This window comes from Tiliqua scincoides, chromosome 2 (genome assembly GCF_035046505.1).
Source record: "Tiliqua scincoides isolate rTilSci1 chromosome 2, rTilSci1.hap2, whole genome shotgun sequence".
NCBI classification, from domain to species: Eukaryota; Metazoa; Chordata; class Lepidosauria; order Squamata; family Scincidae; genus Tiliqua; species Tiliqua scincoides.
The window spans coordinates 168008227-168025618 of record NC_089822.1 but is presented as its reverse complement, the minus strand read 5'-3'; the positions used below and the strand labels follow the sequence as shown (position 1 = coordinate 168025618).

Here is a 17392-nt window from a genome sequence, read left to right as displayed (position 1 = left end):
ACTATTTGCGAATAACAAGAACAGAGCTGCAGATATTGAGAAGTAGGTGGCAATTCTGCCCCTTGTGGATAAGTGTATTCACAGAGAGTCAATTTGCATATACAGACATGTGATGCTGAACAACCTTCCATTTAACGATGGTGGTCAAAGTAAAACAAAGAGGCTCTTAATGAGTCAGTCAGCTCTCCCATCAACTGCAGCAGTGGTCTGTTTACACAAAAAAGGCTCTTAAATGCAAAGAAGAGGCAATCTATTTCCAGTAGCTTGTGCACCCAGGTAGTGTCTGTCAGGGAGTGACTGCTTACACAACAAAGGCACTAGATTGGGCTGAGTGTTTGCTTGATGACCTACCTCCTAATCAAGGGGATAACAAGGGGATAGGAGAATGTATTAGGTGGTGCACACCTGTAAAGAAAACTGACTGTATGAAGCTGCTATGAATCCGAAGACTGGTCCATCCAGGTCAGTACTGTCTATCTTAGAGATCTGCTGTAGATGGGCTGGGACTCAGAAATGGGTTATGATTGGCCCTCAGGTGGGCTGTGGAAGTGAAGCTGATGCCACTTGGTTTTGAGGCTCAGGCCTGCACAGTTTGTCCTGAAAGCAGCAAGGGCCCCTAGATGAAGTAAAATCCCACCAGGCACGTGACTTTGGAGGGGTGTTTTGGCCAAGCCTGCTTTCCCCCCCCCCCGCGCCCCCCCCCAACTTTCAGCAGCTGAGCTAGAGCACTGGTGAGTGTGAGGAGCAGGGACAGGCACATCATTGGATCAGGCAGGCAGCACTGGGTATCAGGAGAGATCTTGGGGCCGCCCCTGTCAAGCACAGTACTGTACTTTCCTGTTCAGACGTTCAACCTCGTTGAGTGGCCAAGTGATGCCCATGCACGTGTGAACCACCAGCCCACACGTCTGTCCTGCATGCTAAGCTGGCCATTTACACTTCGGCAGGGGAGGGGTTAACAACCCCCCTTCCCCCTGCCCTCCCCTCCGGGCTGCATCGATTCATTAACCAGCTGCCACTTTAGCTGGGGGTGGGGCAGGGGGCACAATAGCAGCCGCGGCAGCCCCAGACAATCGATCAGCCCAGCCTAAGCCCAGCCTCCTCTCCGCGGGAGTGACATCACCCCGTCCACAGCCCGAGCGGCGCCGCCATTGGCCAGCCAGGTAATGGAGAGGGGCATTTCCCCCTTCCGCGCCCCTCCTCTCCCGATGCCTACTTTGTGTCTGTGGCGCGGCGCTGCCTCCGCACACGCCCAGCGCAGCAGCAGCGAGGCGGAGGGGCGCTCGGCGGCCGCTCTCCTGCAGAGACAAAGCCGCAGGGGCCGGTTTCGCTCGGCCGCTGGAGCCGGCGGGGCTGGAACGGCTGAGCTCGGCGTCGCCTGCAGCTGCCGCTCGAGCGAGGTAATGGCTGGGAGCGGGCGCCGGAGGAGCTCTGGCGGGGGCGCCTGGGGAGCTGCAGCCCGGCGGCCCCCTCGCTGCCTGCCTGCCTGGCGCGGTGCTTCTGCGGGGCCAGCGGTGGGACGCGCTGCTCCGCGGCGGCAGGTGCAGCAGCTCCCCGCCCAGCCCCGGCCCCTGGACTGCCCAGGGCAGGGCGGGGTGGGTGCTCGTGCCGACGCTCCCGGGGAAGAGCCGGCTCCGCGCGGGGTCCCCGCCTTCCTCCTGGGCTCCTTCGGAGTCGCATCTGCCGTCGCCCCACCCCTCGCTCCACAGAGCGCCTTTGTAGCGGCGGAGCCTGTCGGTGGCTGCTCCTCCGGGGGCGCTTCGGCTGCCTGGAGTCATCTCAGAGTGCAAACCTAGGCGCCCTTTCCTGGGAGTAAGCCCCACTGAAGTCAGTGGGACTTGCTTCTGAGTAGCCATGCATAGGCGTGGGCTGTAAGGAGCCCCCCAAAAGGCACGCAAGGGCGTTTCAGGGGCCTCCCAGCGAGCTGGCTGGAGCCCAGTCCTATGCATGTCTACTCAGAAGTATGTCCCATTAGAATCAGTGGGGCTTACTCCCAGGGGGGCTGTGGGGCAGGCGAAGCCCTGCCAGTGCTTTGGAGGGTCGGTTGGTGTCGAGCAAAAAAGGTGGTGGGCCAAAAATGGTCTCCCCGATGCTTGGGCAATAGAGCAGCTCCCCATCCCCCCCCCCGCCCCAAAGTATCTTCAGTGAGGACAGGAGGGACCAAACCCAGAAGCTCAGGCTTGTGGCCCTTTCTTTGTGAGGGGAGGGGAGGTGTCAGCGGTGGTGATGGACAAGCACCTCTTGGGAACACACAGCCCCACCCTGTTTTGCTTTGTCAGTAGTGTAGTTTTTTCCCCCCTCTGCTGTTGTGTGGTGTTGAGGGTGCCTGTGTACTGGCAAGATAAACTCACCTTTGCTGTCGGCTGTTGAAGAACAAATAGGGGGTCACTGAAGGCCAGATAGCCAGCCCCTGTATTGCTCACTTCCGAGGGTGGGTTGGGAGGGAGATCACCCTTGCACTCTCCAGTAGACAAAGGACCTGCTTTCCCTCTTCTTCACTGTGCAATATAAAGGCATTCAATCCCATTTTGATCCTGAGCATGTTTTTTAAAAGGGTATGAACATTTCGTTCTTGGGGTTCCTCCTTCTGACGCCTGTTCCCAAACAATGGAGGTAATTGTAGATGTCTTCTGCATAGATGACTTTACCTAAAAAGAAGATTTGGAGGTGGGGACTAGATAAGCCAGCTGCTTTTAAAAGAACTGAGGTCCAGTTATCTGCTATTCCAGAAAAGTTGTTCTTAGAGATGAAGAAAATGTCTTTGGGATGTAATGAAAACATCTGCCAAGACCCTGCTCAGCCATGAAGCTTCCTGGGTGACCTTGGACCGGTCACTACTGCTCAGCCTAACTGACCTCACAGGGGTGTTGTGAGGACAAAAGGAGGGAAGCAAACCACTCTGAGCTGCTAGGAGGAAGGGCAGTATAAAAAGTGAAATACAGAAAAGTATATGAAGAAACAGCATGAAGAAAGGCATCATTGAGTCCAAACTAGCAAGTGTCTTTCTCTTCTGTCACTTTGAAATGAGACTTAAGAGCACAGGGACTGATCAACCAAGATGAGCTTTTTAAGTGAGGACAAACAGTACTAAATTGTAAGCTTCTTTAGCAACTTGGACTAATGGGAGGTAGTTGGGTTGAGAGGGGAAGATTAAGGCATTGATTTGTTCATGGTAATCAGTTGGCTGATCTGGCTACATTGATCTACCACTATAATTTTTAGGTCTTCTGAAAGCTACATGAAGCTTTGCTAGGAGCGCCTAGTACAAGACTTCAATATAATATCAATGATCTGTAGATCTATTGGCAGAGATTAGGTTGGGGTGGGAGAGAGCACTCTAGTGCAGTGGTTTCTGAACTTTTTTGACTGGTGGCTCCCTTGACTTACTGGGCCATTGGCTGCTGCTCCCCATGGGAGCTACAATTGATACACTGTATAGGATGGTGGGTTTTTTGAAAGAATTCTGCACCTCCCCTGGCTGGTTTCCATGGTTCCCCAGGGAGCCATGGCTCACAGTTTGGGAACCTCTGCCCTAGTGAATACAATGGAATGGCCTGTTTTGCCAGTCCGAGCTGATTGCCTGCCTACCTCCATGGAGAAAGGAAGCATTAATGGAAATGTCTTTAGCACTGTTCCATGCGAGATCATCAAGTATGAGAAAAGAGCATTAATAAGGTGGGGGAATCAAATGGTTGGAAAGTCAGAGGCTATAATGTTCCACAGGGACTGCTGGGCTGTAAGCAACCCAATGAATTGTCCAAGACAAACTCTTGGGGTAGGGCAAGAAGAGTGCAGATTGGAAGTTGTGCTGAGGTTGTTGGGAAAGTTAGCTGCCACATTGAAAATGCTTCGTGCCATCACAAATATATGAGAAGTTTGCTACAGAGTACTTGATGCTGCTTGAGACAATCAAAGTAAAATGGCATCTGTTTGCAACACCAGAGAATTTGGGTATACTTGTATTGAAGAGGATTCAGAAGTAAGCAATGAAGACTATGAAATGCATGAAGAACTGGAGGCATGTTTAGGGAGGAAAAAGATGAAACTTGACAGCAAAAATCCCGTGCCCAAAGAGAGCTGTAAAGAAGATGGGAGGAGGTTAAGAATGTATGCCAAAGGGTGTCTGGCAGTGGTCCAGACTGACAGGGATTATAGAACATATTACACTGAGGTCTTTAAAAGAAGACTGATGGTGTCTGTCAAGTGCTGTATCAGTTTAGGGAATTCTGCTGCTGCAGGCGATTGGTTTCTATCAAGTATCTTCTATTTGCATTAAACAAATGTCCCTTTCTTTCTTTTGCAAATGCAAGGTCTATTTCTGTGCTTGCCACTTCCGCATCAAACATGGGGTTAAAGGTTAGCAGTTCTTGCCAGTGCAGGAAGCTGGCCAAATGGACCATAGAGGTGCTTCTGAAGAACTTAGTTAAGCCTTTATAAATGGCCACCTGCATAAGCAGTGTAATCCCTGTATGTAAGCTGCCATAATGTGGTGTGGTCTTGGTCAGCTTAGAGTGGGGAAGTCCTTCCTAAAAAGAGAGCCAGAAGGTCATGGACCTTCTAGAATTGTTGTAATGAGTGATATGTTTGCAAGGATCATGAACCTTCCCTTGGGGCAAAAATCCTGGTCTGGAAAATATTCTTAGTAGTAAAGGGCCTTGGCTGAACACTTGAGTCCATGTTATAGGGCCAAGGCCTTACATATCCCGAAAGTCTGAACATTTACAAAGTGCCTTTCCAAAGACTGAAGGTTGCCAACCATTGTTAATGACAGGTTGCAGTTGTCCGTCCCCCCCTCCATTGACTGAGACTAGGATAAAGGATTCCTAGGTCTGATTTGAGCTCTGGCAGCTTCCATTTTGGAAGGTGGAAAGATTTTGGAAACCCTTGCTTGAGCAAAGAGCCCAGAGGCTTCCAGGGGCCTGTTTGTCATTAATTCTCTTGTGTGCCACTATCCAGGAATAACCAATGAATAAAGGATGTTGTGTAACTGCTGAGCAAGTGGGCTTGGTTGTCTTGCCAAGTTCTTCTCTCTTCAGTCATGTCCCCTGGAGAGGAGCATGACTAGAATAGTGGAGGCTAGATCAAGGATTGCCCCATTTCCACTTAGGTTTAAAATAGAGCTCACAAAACACTGGGATCTGCTGTACAAACTGCGTTGGGTCCCCCAATTCTATAAAGGAAAACAGCAACTCCCTGCTCAGTTGGCTCCATATTTAATGTGGCTTTTATCCAAGATCTTCAGGCTTTTGTGTCCAACTCTGTATGTCAGTCTGAAATGCATAGTTTGGCTATAATTCCTTCTGATTACATTAAACCCTTTTGATTACATTAAATGGATTTGAAGTTCAGTTGAATTCTGATAATCCGGGACCTAGGTGGTGCTGGATTATCAGAAGTGCCAGACTATCTGGCTATTGCTGATTCCCTGTTGCTATAGCACTTTTCTGTCAAACTGCTTGGGTTGTGCTTGCACAGGGGCTGGCAAGATTGGGAGTTCACTCCTGGACTATTTTGATGGCAGACAAAAGAAAATATTCCTTTACCCAGCACACTAATCTGTGGAACTCAGAATTATGGAACTGTGGAACAACAGAATCTGTTGCATCAGAATGTTGTCGTGGTACCTGGCCTGGGTGCCTGTAAAGGGTTTGAAGAGATCTGTAGAAGAAAAGCCCATCACAGTTTACAAGTCATGACTATATGCAACCTTGGGATTTAGTGGTAACCTGCTTCTGTAAGCCAATGGAGTGGCAACAGGATACAGGTTTCCTGTGTGCTCCCAGAGGCATCTGGTGGGCTTCTGTGAAATACAGGAAGCTGAACTATGAGCCCTTGATATGATCCAGCAGGGTTCTTATGATGCTGGACAGTCGGGAATGCCAAGTGTTGGAGACTTACTGTATGTATATGTTTGGGAGTGAGGCATTTTGAATGATCATATTCTACTTTGCTCTTGTACCATGGGCCTTCCATATGCATATGCACTTTTGAAACAAATCTCCTGCTTATCAAACTTTAATCTGGGTGCTCAACAACTTTCAGTCCAACCAAAACTATCTTAACTTCATCATGAAAAACCTTCCACCCCTCCAGTCAATCAAATGGGCCTTGGATGAAAGATCTCAGGACATCTGGTATTCAGTACCAAATGGCATGGCAGCACAGAATGCAGAAGTGGCCCCCAGTGTTGGAGGCTTAGTAGTGACCATGCAGTATTGACTTCCTACTTGATGGTGATCACCTTTTGTAGTGTTGTCTTTAAATACCTCCTAGTTTTTCCATAATGGGGTTGGCAGATGGTAGCCTGCAGGGAAGGTAGCCTGCAGGCCTATGTCAACATGAAGTCTCCCTGCATGCTGGTTTTCTTCCTAAGTAGCCAGGTAGGAATAGACCAAAGCAAGAAATCTCTCCTTTGCTGCTGTTTGTTTTTTTATTTCCTCATCCCTGTTAGGTTGTAAGGGGAGCAGGGAGCAGAATAGCAGCTGGTCTTGCTGGTATGCTGCTTAGGGTGGGGGCTTGGCCCTCCACCCCTTGTTGCATTCAAAATAGTATGCTAAAAATAGCTCTAATCATGGTTATTGCTCTGTACAGTAAGTACTCTTGACTAGTCACCAGGCATATTGGTAGAAGCCCAGTAAATGGGACTGCACAATGAGCAGTGAAACAAGGCCAGCCTCACTTCTAATGAATGGCTCTGAAGTGGCTCTTTGCAAAGGTGGACCCCGAGAACTACCTTGTTGTTGACTTGGCAATAAAAGGCTGATAAGATTCCAACTGAAATAAACTTTGCTATGTACTTGGGCACCCTAGATAATAAATTTGGACGCTTGTATCATTGCTAGTTTTGTTATGTATTGATAGACTTGTACAATATGTAGCTCTACCTCTCTACAATCCAGTGGTGATAAGCTGAAGATGATTTCATGTGCCTAAATGGCTATCTATGCATGTTTCCATGAGTGTATACAGCCAGCCCCATGGTAGGGTCAAGGCTGGCCTGCATTTGTTTTCCATTCCAAACACGCAATTCACAGACCACTGTCCCCTTGAGTTTTGCGACACAATGGGTGGGTGATCTCCACAGTGTCTTGCAAGAATCCCATGCAAATTATTGGTAGTGTCATGGCCGTGTTCTTCTTTCAGGACAAACGTGGAACTTGCCCAGCAGTTCAAAGAAATATAGACAGCCTGCCCTGTACCTCTGGGTGCAAAGATGGATGACAAAACAGCTGCCAGTGGTGATGCTGTTCCACAGACAAATGGTACATGCCACATCTCTGAGAGAGCATCAGCTGATTGCCTGCCTGCAGTGAAACAAAACTCTGGCAAGAACCTTGAGTCAGGGGTCCAGCCTTCTGGGGAAAAGCAAGCAACAGCTGTCACATCTCGCCCTCCTACAGCTTCTTATAGTGCTCTCAAAACACTCAACAATGGAACCTCAAAGAGGCCCAATGTGGCACAGTCCAAACAGCCAGTGTCCAAGAGCAGTAGTGCTGCCAACACATCTAGAGCACCAGGGAAGAAGCTGATGGATGGACCCAGTGGGCTGAAGACATCAGAGAAGATGGGCCTGGACAAAGAGGTGCAGCAGAAAACCACAAAGTTGGCATCTCAACCTACAGCCACTGGTAGGTCTTGCTAACTAACTCTTCAGCATCAGGTTAATGCTCCTCAAGGCACTGTAGGTTGCCTTGAGACTTGTCTCTTGGTTCCTAGTAGCTGTGGTTGAGGGAAGCCAGTGATCAAGGCACAAATCTTTCAGACATGCAGCTTAACCACACAATAGGGTTCTGTGTATTGACCAAAAACCTTTCAGATTTTTCACTGAGGACCAAATTACTAGCTATTGGCATTGAACTATGCAGATAACTTGAAGAGCCCTTTTCCTGAACCATTCATTAATCATGGGCACTTTTTTTGACTTTTAGAACTCACTAGATGCTTCCTCACTTGTTGAAGAGCCGTAAGGATAGAAACCCCGTAGTTCTTGAATGAGAAACAGAGGATGATAAATTCTGTGCTTGTCTGGCACTGTTGTAGACATGGGAAAATATATACGCACAACCCTGCCTCTTAACCACACTACACTTGAATCCAGATACTGAAACAGCATTCTAGAGGTATTGCCTGTTGCTCTGTCACTAGATGGCTCATCTGTTGTTGTGCTTAGCCTTGTTTAACCAGTGTATTTTGGCAGTTTAGTGTTTTCTTAAGTCTGTCTGAGCAGAGTATCTTTGTTCTTTCCTAGCACCAAAGTCAACTGTTACAAAGCCCAAGAGAACAGAACAGACGAAGCCTTCCAGGTATCTCTTTTTTGATGCAGCTCTTAAATTTTTCAGCCTGGGGGTTGGATTTTATCTAAGAAAAAATTCTGACCTGTAGTAATTACCAGGGATCTGAGGTACAAAGCAATGACTTCTTGCAGCATCACTGTTAGGCGGTGTCCTTGATCCTTTGAAGCTGTCTTATATAGATCATTGGTCCATCTAGGTCAGTGTCATCTTCCCTGACTGGCAGCAGCTCTCCAGGATTTCAGAATAAGGGTCTTTCCCAGTCCTACCTGGAGATGCCAGGGATTGGGCCTGTAACCTTCTGCATGCAAAGTATGTGGTCTACCCCAAACTGGCTCTGTCCCTGTAATTGGATAAGATCCTATTTACAGGAGGAGGAAAGGACAGAATATGGCACACAATATTCTAGGGCAGTGGTCTCCAAACTGGAGACTGCTGCATGCTGCAAACAGCTTCCCTGGCACGACCAGAGCTTATTGTTCCACCAGGGAGGATTCTGTTGTTGCTGCCGATTCTCCCCCCCCCCCCATGTTTGCTCTGCTGTGTCTGCCAGGAAATATTGGAACAGAGCCTGCTGGGGCAGCAGAATGCAGAAGTGGTGGGGCAAAGTGAACATGGGGAGTGATTGGTGTTGATAATGGAAGCCTCCCCCCTGAAACAGTAAGCTCTATTCACGCAGGGGAGGGATCAGCAAGGGCAGAGTCTGGAGAGCCCTGTTCTAGAAGGATGTGTGTGAGAGGTACTAAGAATAAATTGTGTCCTGTGTTCTGATGACTTTTTGCAGCTAACACCAATTACACTCTGGCGAAACACTCACACGAAAGATTTTTCCTCCCAACAAGCTAAGCATTCTGTGTAGGAGCAAAATTTACACCTGCTACATATATGGTGAGGGGTCCTGTCTCTGCATTCTCAACCTGATGATACAGTACTTGAGCCTTCTAGTGAATTAAGGGCCCAATCCTACCCAACTTTCTAGTGCCAGTGCAGCTGTGATGCAGCCCCAAGGTAAGAGAACAAACCTTGAGTAGGCCTCAGTGACCTCATCCACTGCAGGATGCAGCATGTGCCTTGTTGGCATGATTGCATCAGTGTCGAAAAGCTGGATAAGAGTAGGCCCTATGTGTAGCATTCATGCTGATAAAAAGCAAATGGAGTTGTGGGCCTGGGGAGCCAACAGATTCCCCCAAACAAATTTCGGCAGCAAGTTCCTAACCTCTCCACATTCAAATAGTATTTTTGATCACGTAATGCTGGGCTAGCAGGGACAATTCCTTAACAAAATTGAATGTTGGGCTTCTACTAGCTTGCCATGTTCGATTTTGAGTAAGTCAGTCTAGGCAAAAGTGGGGGAAAATCTATCTGACTTTTGGCAGTTGTATCCTCATGTGAGCACCCCTGCCTTGTTTCCAGAAAGACCTACAGATACAATGTTGTCTCTTTAATGCCTATGGAATTATACAGCCTATGTTTGGGATATAGGAGAAAAATTCAGTTCTGAATTATGTAAGCTGCTGGTACATCTATGCTTATCTTGTTTGGGCATGAAATGAATATTTCCAACAGACTTCATCTTGTAGATGAGAGAGAGAAGGGATGGGGACAGACTGGCAGGGTCTTAAGGCATGCCAATTTGGACAGGAAAATTTGAACAGACTTGATTGTAAAACAAGCAGGTGGAGAGAGCACAGCTTACTTCTGCTGCTCCTCTCCCTGCTTGTTTTCAGCAATAGGAGCAACTCGGTCCCAATAAGTGGTAGAGCAGTTGAAAGAGATGAATTTCAAGTGCAATGTAAATGTGTGTGGCTTTTCTAGCTATAGTTTTCTTAGCTTGGCAAATGCTAAGTGCTGCTGTGTTCAGATCGCATTGGCACTCTGATTCTAGTTAATTGGCAAAGATTTTAAGTACAAGCATTTGTGTTAAAGCACCAGAATACTGGCATAGATTTGGGCCCTATGTGTTCTAAAGGCTTGGACAGAATCTCTTGCATAATTCCTTGCTCTCTTTCAGGACTTGGTTGCCAGGGACAAAGAATGCCACCACTTCATCAGCCCTAAACAGAGCACCAGCCAGTGACAAAGGTCTGAGCAAACCTAAACCGACAGCACCACCTGCTGGTCAGGCTACTTCAGTGCAACACCAGAAAAATACTGTGTCTGCACAAAGAGGTATACCACTATATACCCCGTGTGGCGAATAAAAAATCTGAGCCTGTCCTGGCAGAATGTGAAAAGGAAGTTCAGCTATACAGAATTGGGAATTAAGATACAGGCAATCTATCAGTAGGTAAATGACTCAATAAATACGTGGCATTTGTGTAGCAAAACACTTCACATAGCATTATCTTGCTGTGATTCTTAGGCCAGCCTTGTGAGGCAGGTAAGTAGACCCTTGAATTGCAGTTATGGGGAGAGGAGCTAAAGCTGAGAATGCCAAAGCCCACCCAGTGACCTCATGGTAGAGGTGAGACCTCTTGGACCTTCTTGAGTCATTGTTTGGTCCTATGCTTACATCAGCTGGTCTCCTACTCTAGAGGTGAGCCATATATTGGTTTGTTGTAGATCTTTTCCAAAGGCAGGGTTGGGACTATCCAGGTGGTAACGTCAAAGGAGAAGGATCTTAATGATGGGTACCTTCATTGAAGGAATAAAATGACGCACAGAAGCATTAATTGCTACTGTTCTTGGCTCCTATGTTGATTGATACCATCCCAACCAGCAGGCATAATACACAAGTAGAAGAGTTCGTTGAAATAGTAGGGGGCAAGAACATCAAGGGTTTATTGGAGCAGAAACCCAGTGGCAGTAGGGAATTGAACTTAAGCATTTTGGTACGTTTTGTCCAGATGTTGCATGATGTTGAGCTTCTCTAGTCAGCAAAGGCTTAAGATGTTGTTTGTTGTTCCAGATGCTACAAGAGCTGCCACTGTTCCCAAGGCCAAGCCTTCTGACTCCAGCTCTGCTGTGAAGCCACAGTCTGCCCCAAAGCCTTCCAAACCACCACGCTCCAAAGTGCAATCTGATTCAAGTCTTGGACAGAAAGTTATGACTGCACCTAAAAATACCAAGCTTGCAAGTGCCAAGAAAATTCCTGAGACCCCAAAGTCAAGGACTTTGGTGAAGGCAGCTGCTGGGACTGTCCATCCAGCCCCGCCACAAAGAGCATCGGCCTCTGCTGCCAAGGTTCCACCTGTAGGGGGAAGCCCAGGCAAGAAGCTTCTAAAGAAAGGTGCTCTTCCCAACCAGGAGCAGGTCCCTACTCAAAAAAAGAAGCTTCAGAAGGCAACCACCAAGGAAGCAAGTGCTGAAGTAGCTGCAGTTGAAGCAGAGAGCATTCCTGTAGAGGGCACAAGGCCTCTAGAAAAAAGAGAGCCTGTGGTAAATGCAGAGGCAGAAGAGGCCGTGTCTAAGGCTTGCAGGCTAGAAGCAGTGGAGACTGAGCTAATGGAGCAAAAAGACCTGGAGGAAGAGGAGAAGCTGAGACATCACAGCACAGTGGCTTCAGCAGTGCTTGAAGGTCCTCCAGTCCTTTCCAGACCACAAAATGTGGAGGCCTTATCTCCCAATGAGCTGCCTCCCTTAACTTCCCCGGAGGTCCTAGAGTTCCCTGGTGAAAAGCTAAATTTGCAGGCTGCATGTCTCCCTTGTGAACAATCAATTCCCATTCATGTGGTGCTTTCTTCGGAGACTTTGCAGCCAGGTGAAGAAGGCACAGCCTTCCTGTCCTTGGAAAAACAAGCCCCTCCAGACTTTGATATTCCAGTGTCTGAACAGCCACACATCTTGCATGAAACTGAGGAGCCTTGTGAAGAAATGCAGCACCTCTCAGCATTCCCTCTGACTCAGGATTTTCAGGTGTCAGTGGAGGTAGTGACTTCTGTACCAAGCTGTATAGAGGGGCTTTCTTCTGGCTCCTTGATTTCGGAGGCTGGGTTGTCTGAGGAGGCCCCAAATGTGAAGCTCCCAGAACTGATGGCAGAGATCCAGGAGGAACCTGTCCTTCAATTGGCAGAGTCTCAACTGGTCAGACAGACAGAGCCTTCCATGAAAATTATGGAAGGGCTCTGGGCAGGTGAGCATGATGGAGGGCATAGGGCTGAGGAGGAGAGTGAACTATTAAGCCTGTCTCTGAGCCCAAAAGAGCAGCAGAAAGATCTTCTTCCTGTGAAGGTAGAGGATGAAGTCTTGAGGAGGAGTCCTGTTGACTTTGGAGCTGGAGATGTGCAAGAGTTTCCTACTTTGTCACAGGTGGAGAAGCTGTATGGAGCCTCTGTCAGTGCTGAAGATGAACTGAGGGAAGAGCTAGATGTGGCACAACATCCCATGATCAGTAACATTCCAGACCGTACTCCTCTTGCTCTGACTGATGCAGCCCTAGTCCATACAGAGTTGATTGGAGACTCTTCTCCAGGCCGTGATGACTCATCTCACTCTTCCGGTAGTATAGGAGGTCTTGAGGAGGATGCAGTAGTCCAAGAAGTCTGTTCTGGCAATCTGAGTCCAGAGGATGCTCCTACTCCTCTGCTCTATCTTTCAGACCAGATGTCTCCAAATGGTGGTGCACAGGTGTTGATGCCGAAACCTCAGACCCTTCCTCTCAAAAGCCTGGAACTGTTGCAGGAGCCTCCTGCTCAACTTCCTGAAGTGCCAGAGTTGCCCCTAAGCAACGTGGTGCTCAAGGGCTACTCCCCTGAGAGAGGAGGCTCTTCCAAATCCAGCACTCTGAGTGGACCTGATTTGGCTGGTAAGAGCAGCAGTGAGACTAGCACCCCTGAGGAGCTTCGGGACTATGACAGCAGCTCAGGAGTAGAGTCCAAATCTGATGAGAAATTGGAGCAAACCTGTCACCAGCTTCTCAGTCCCTTGGAAGACCTTCCTGGTGAGTTAGATCTGGGCATCCACATGGAGAAGGGAGATGATGAGGCAGAGACCCTTCCAGCTGATGAAGTCCTTGGAGACCCACCTACAGAACCCACAGTGTCCTCTGAAGAGGAAGTGGAGCTGGACACAGATCTTCTGAAGGACCCAGGCTTCACAGAGACTGTGTGCTTATCTGCTTCTCCCCCTGGCAAGCCCTGCTTGCCCCATTCAGTGGAGGAGTCTGATGAGCCAGGCTCTGGTGACGCTGGTACAGAGACGCCAGCGTCAACCAATTCAGCTGCTTCCTGCGATGTCTTTGGTGCCTTCCACCTCCATTCTACTGACAGCTGTGGCAAGAGTCCTGGCCTCTCTTCCTTGGAGAGTGAAGAGCATTCCACTGAGGGCATGAAGGATCAGCTCCCCAAAGAGGTGAACAGCAAGACCCCTATAGACTGGGAGCACCCTTTGCAAGTCAGCCCAGCTTCCCAGAAGATTGGAGGGCAGGATGAAGAGTCCTCCCAGCCTTTCACTGCCATTCATAACTTGGCTGCAGGTAATGTATAGAGGAACCTGCCTTGTCTGTGTCAGTGCCAACTTGTGGTATCTCAATGTGCAATAGTACCCCGTAGGGAAGGCAGATGGCCCCCTTCCTCCATGTGTACTTGTTCATCTGTGTCTCTAGCCAAGCAGGCGTACTTCTGTCTTTGTGTTGAGATCTTTCCCTTGATCCCCCCCTTACAGATTTCCTCAGGGGAAAGTGTGTGTATTTTAGTGTGTTTCTGAGAAGGGTAAACTTCTTAGCCTTTTGACATGTTGAATAAAGCATCACTTTGTCTATCTGATGACCTGGCCTGTCTTGTTCTTCCAGGAGACCTGTCCCTGCCTGTCTTTTTTGGGCTTGGAAAGAGGGGTCTAAAGTGTGCTTGCTCATAGTTATATTCACTAGCTTCTGACCAGAGACTGCTCACACTATTTTGAATGCTCAGGTGGTAGGTTCTGAGCATGTGGGGGTGCTTCTGTTTTGCATAGCAGCCATGCCATTCCATGAGACTGGAGAATCAAGGTGGGACATAGAATGAATAGAGGTAGCAGAGCTCCAGCCTTGGTCCAGAACTTTAATGATTGACAGAGTATGTATTCCTGGTCTTATTCACTATCCATTAGCTTAACAGTGTCTGCTTCTAGAGCCTCCATGTTGAGGGTGACTTCCACCACCCTAGTTCCTTTGCCAGGTTTTCTAACAGATAGAAAACCTCAATGCCATGAAAGCTGTTTCCTTTCTCATATCACGCCTTACCAAAAAGTACAGGGTGGAGGGAAGAGTGAAAAATTAAGTGCTATAGAATGTTAGTCAACGGAACTGTTCAAACTGGCCTTCCAGGCTGCTCCCTTGAGCTGGCTCTCATGGTCTTATCAAGCATGAGATTCATTCCAGTATGGATCAGCCTCTACTTGTAACCAGTAGGCAGCACTATACGGACTACTCTGAACTAGCCTGCCTTGTAAGGAAGTTTTAAGCTTGGAATGCAGTCACCTTACATCTGAGAGGTTTTGAAGGTAGGTAGGTAGGTGGGTGGGGAGCAAATATACATATTTTAATGGTAGGTGGTGTAAAACGTGACTGGGGTTAGTGTGTTCCCACTGTGTGAACATAAGAGTCTGTTAGTAACAGTGCTTCACCTGAGCCTCTCCATTCTATTGAGCCCTGGGAAAGTTCCTAAATTGACAGAACCTCTGTCTAGTTTGTCAGTACAACAGTAGAATTGACAGGATGTTTAAATGATCACTTACGACAGCTGCTCTGCTGGAGAGAATTTTGTCCTCTTACTAGTTGTCTTAAAGTAAAATTACTGCCCATTTAGAGCTCCTGCTCTTTCTTTTGAGAGATTAGAGTGGCAGAAATGGGCTCCTAAGCAGTCACTGTCCCACAGTTAAAGCAGGTATTTCATGTACTGAAGTGTGCAATCCTTTGCAGAAAGACGTCCAGCTGTTCTCATGTATTTCTGGCCAACGGTAGATGAAGTAGGCCCAAAGCCAAGCTGTGAACCTGAGCCTGCTTCAAAATGGGTTGTGAGAATGACATGGCACCAGTGGCACAGGCATCCCAGAGTAGATGAGCAATAAACTTTGTAAATAGGGAATGGAATTCTTGCTAGGCTCAGGAACACCCCAGAATCCTAACCAACCTGGCCTCTTCCCCACACTTGTTTGTTCTTGTCTGTCACTTTCTCTCCTTGTTTGTTACATCCCCCCCCCCAGGGCCACTCTTTCCAACCCAAGCTCCTTGCCCTGTTTGTAGGTGACAATGGGGCTGGCTTGCCCTTCCCCTGGGGACCATGTCCATCAGAGATCCTCTCCACTATCTATGAAGTAGAAAGTGGTGCTGAGACGCCTGGGCCTGATGAAGAGGATGGGAGCCGCTGCTTGTGTGCCGCCTCCCGAGACCAGGCTCTTCACCTAGGAAACATCCAGGCCACAGTTGTGCAGCAGCTGATCAGCCGGACACTGCTCTTCTCAGCAGAGGCGCCTTCTGGGGCTGTCGGTGGGAAGGGGGCAGTGAACAGTGAAGCAGAAATTTGCAAATGGACAGAGCTGATCTCCCCCCTGGATGAATCAAGGGCCAGCATTACTTCTGTGACAAGCTTCTCCCCAGAGGACATGTCGTCCCCCCATGGGGATTGGACTGTAGTGGAGGTTGAAACCTTCCACTGAACTTTCCTTCAAGTTAATGTGGGCATTTTCGCTTGTCTCCCTCCACATTCTTCCCTTAGGTTTCATCTAGCCCTTCTTGTTGGTGCCTTGGAGTTAAGAGTTGGTTGAGGATACTGTATTTCCTCCCCTCCTGGGCAGCTAATCAAAACCTGAGATGATGGCTCAATTGGTCTTCTCAACACATGAGCAATGACTAACTTTCTCGTGCAAGAAAATACAAGCTACCTTTGAGCTGCTCCCAGCTCAGTTGAGCTTTCAGCCCTTACACTGTTTGAGCCAGTCTTGCATGCCATTGCCTGGTGCAAGTTCCAACAAAAGATCCTTTTGGCTAATTAAGACAGCAATGTCTTCTCTTTCTCCCCCTTACTGGAAGCATCCTGAGGCAGGGATGAGCAACCAGTCTGCTGTCACTACTGCTAACCCTGAAATGTACACATGGACTTAATGCCAATTCCTGGCTACAGAAGGCTGTCAAACCTCTTGGCAGGGGTTCAGATATCTCCCCTCCCTTTCTCCATTTGACTATAGCTATAAGGAAGCTTTCTAAAGCAGACTGCTTGCTCTTGGAGAGGGCATTGCACTTTCTTTCCGGGAAGATGGGGGCCATGGCCCGTATTTGAGCTCCCATGTGGGGAGAAGGAAGAGCACAGAAGGGATGGAACTTCTTCAAGTGAGGAAATGGTGTTCCTGATAACATACAACACTGATGCTGTTTTGAAATGAATTATCTTGTATCTTTGTTCAAGAGCTGGTTCCCGTGCTTCCTTGCGACTTCCAGGAAGGAGGTGATTGGTTTGCCTTGTTCAGCTGGAATGTACAGTATACATGAGCTGTGGTTGGGAGGAGTTTGCTGTTATATAACCTGGGCTTTTTTGGTGGGTTTTGTTTTGCTGAAGTATGACCTTGACTTCTAGGCAAGTGAAAATCTGCACTCTGCAAAATCAAGGGGGAATAGGCAAGAACTGATTACTCAAGAATCACTAGAACTCTTTGAGTGCAGTTTCACAGGAGACTAAATTACTATCCGAGTACATGAAGACTGGTTCTCCCTTGCATTGGGTTAGCCACAGCAGTTGCACAGTACTTGTACATCTGTCCTTATGTCTTGGCACAGCCATCTCTCATTGGGGCCTCCTTGCTTTTGCCCAGCACCAAGGTGCTTGACCACTATGCTGGTGCAACACAACCTCTTTGTTCTGGTAAAGGGCTTGTGCCTTGCTAATGCCAAGACTATTGTAGTCTTTATCCCCCTATGCCAGCTGTGACTCACTGTGTTCATCACCCTGGCCAATGTGGCTCCCTCATTTGCCACAGCAACTGCTCAACTATAGAACACTAAGTGTTGGTACACTGCCATCATTCATTTCTGATGTTGCACCAGCCATGCAGAAAGTGCTTGGGATTCCCAGAAACCCAGTACAAATGTGCATCCAATCACCAGGCTTGCCTTCTGAATCTGTTGATGGACATGGAAACCTTAATGAGATGGAAACTTTACCATCTAGATGGGCAAGGCAAGTGGCTAATAT

General features: G+C 48.2%; 1 protein-coding gene across 1 annotated transcript; it reads left to right on the top strand.

The window, feature by feature from the left end:
* The first annotated feature begins 1264 nt into the window (after positions 1 to 1264).
* Positions 1265 to 17138, top strand: PRR36 (proline rich 36). The gene is made up of 6 exons (XM_066618273.1): positions 1265 to 1400; positions 7144 to 7628; positions 8249 to 8303; positions 10303 to 10460; positions 11200 to 13704; positions 15451 to 17138. The coding sequence occupies exons 2-6, from the start codon at positions 7214 to 7216 to the stop codon at positions 15861 to 15863; spliced, it is 3546 nt and encodes a 1181-aa protein (XP_066474370.1). The 5' UTR covers positions 1265 to 1400; positions 7144 to 7213; the 3' UTR covers positions 15864 to 17138.
* Positions 17139 to 17392: the final 254 nt, after the last annotated feature.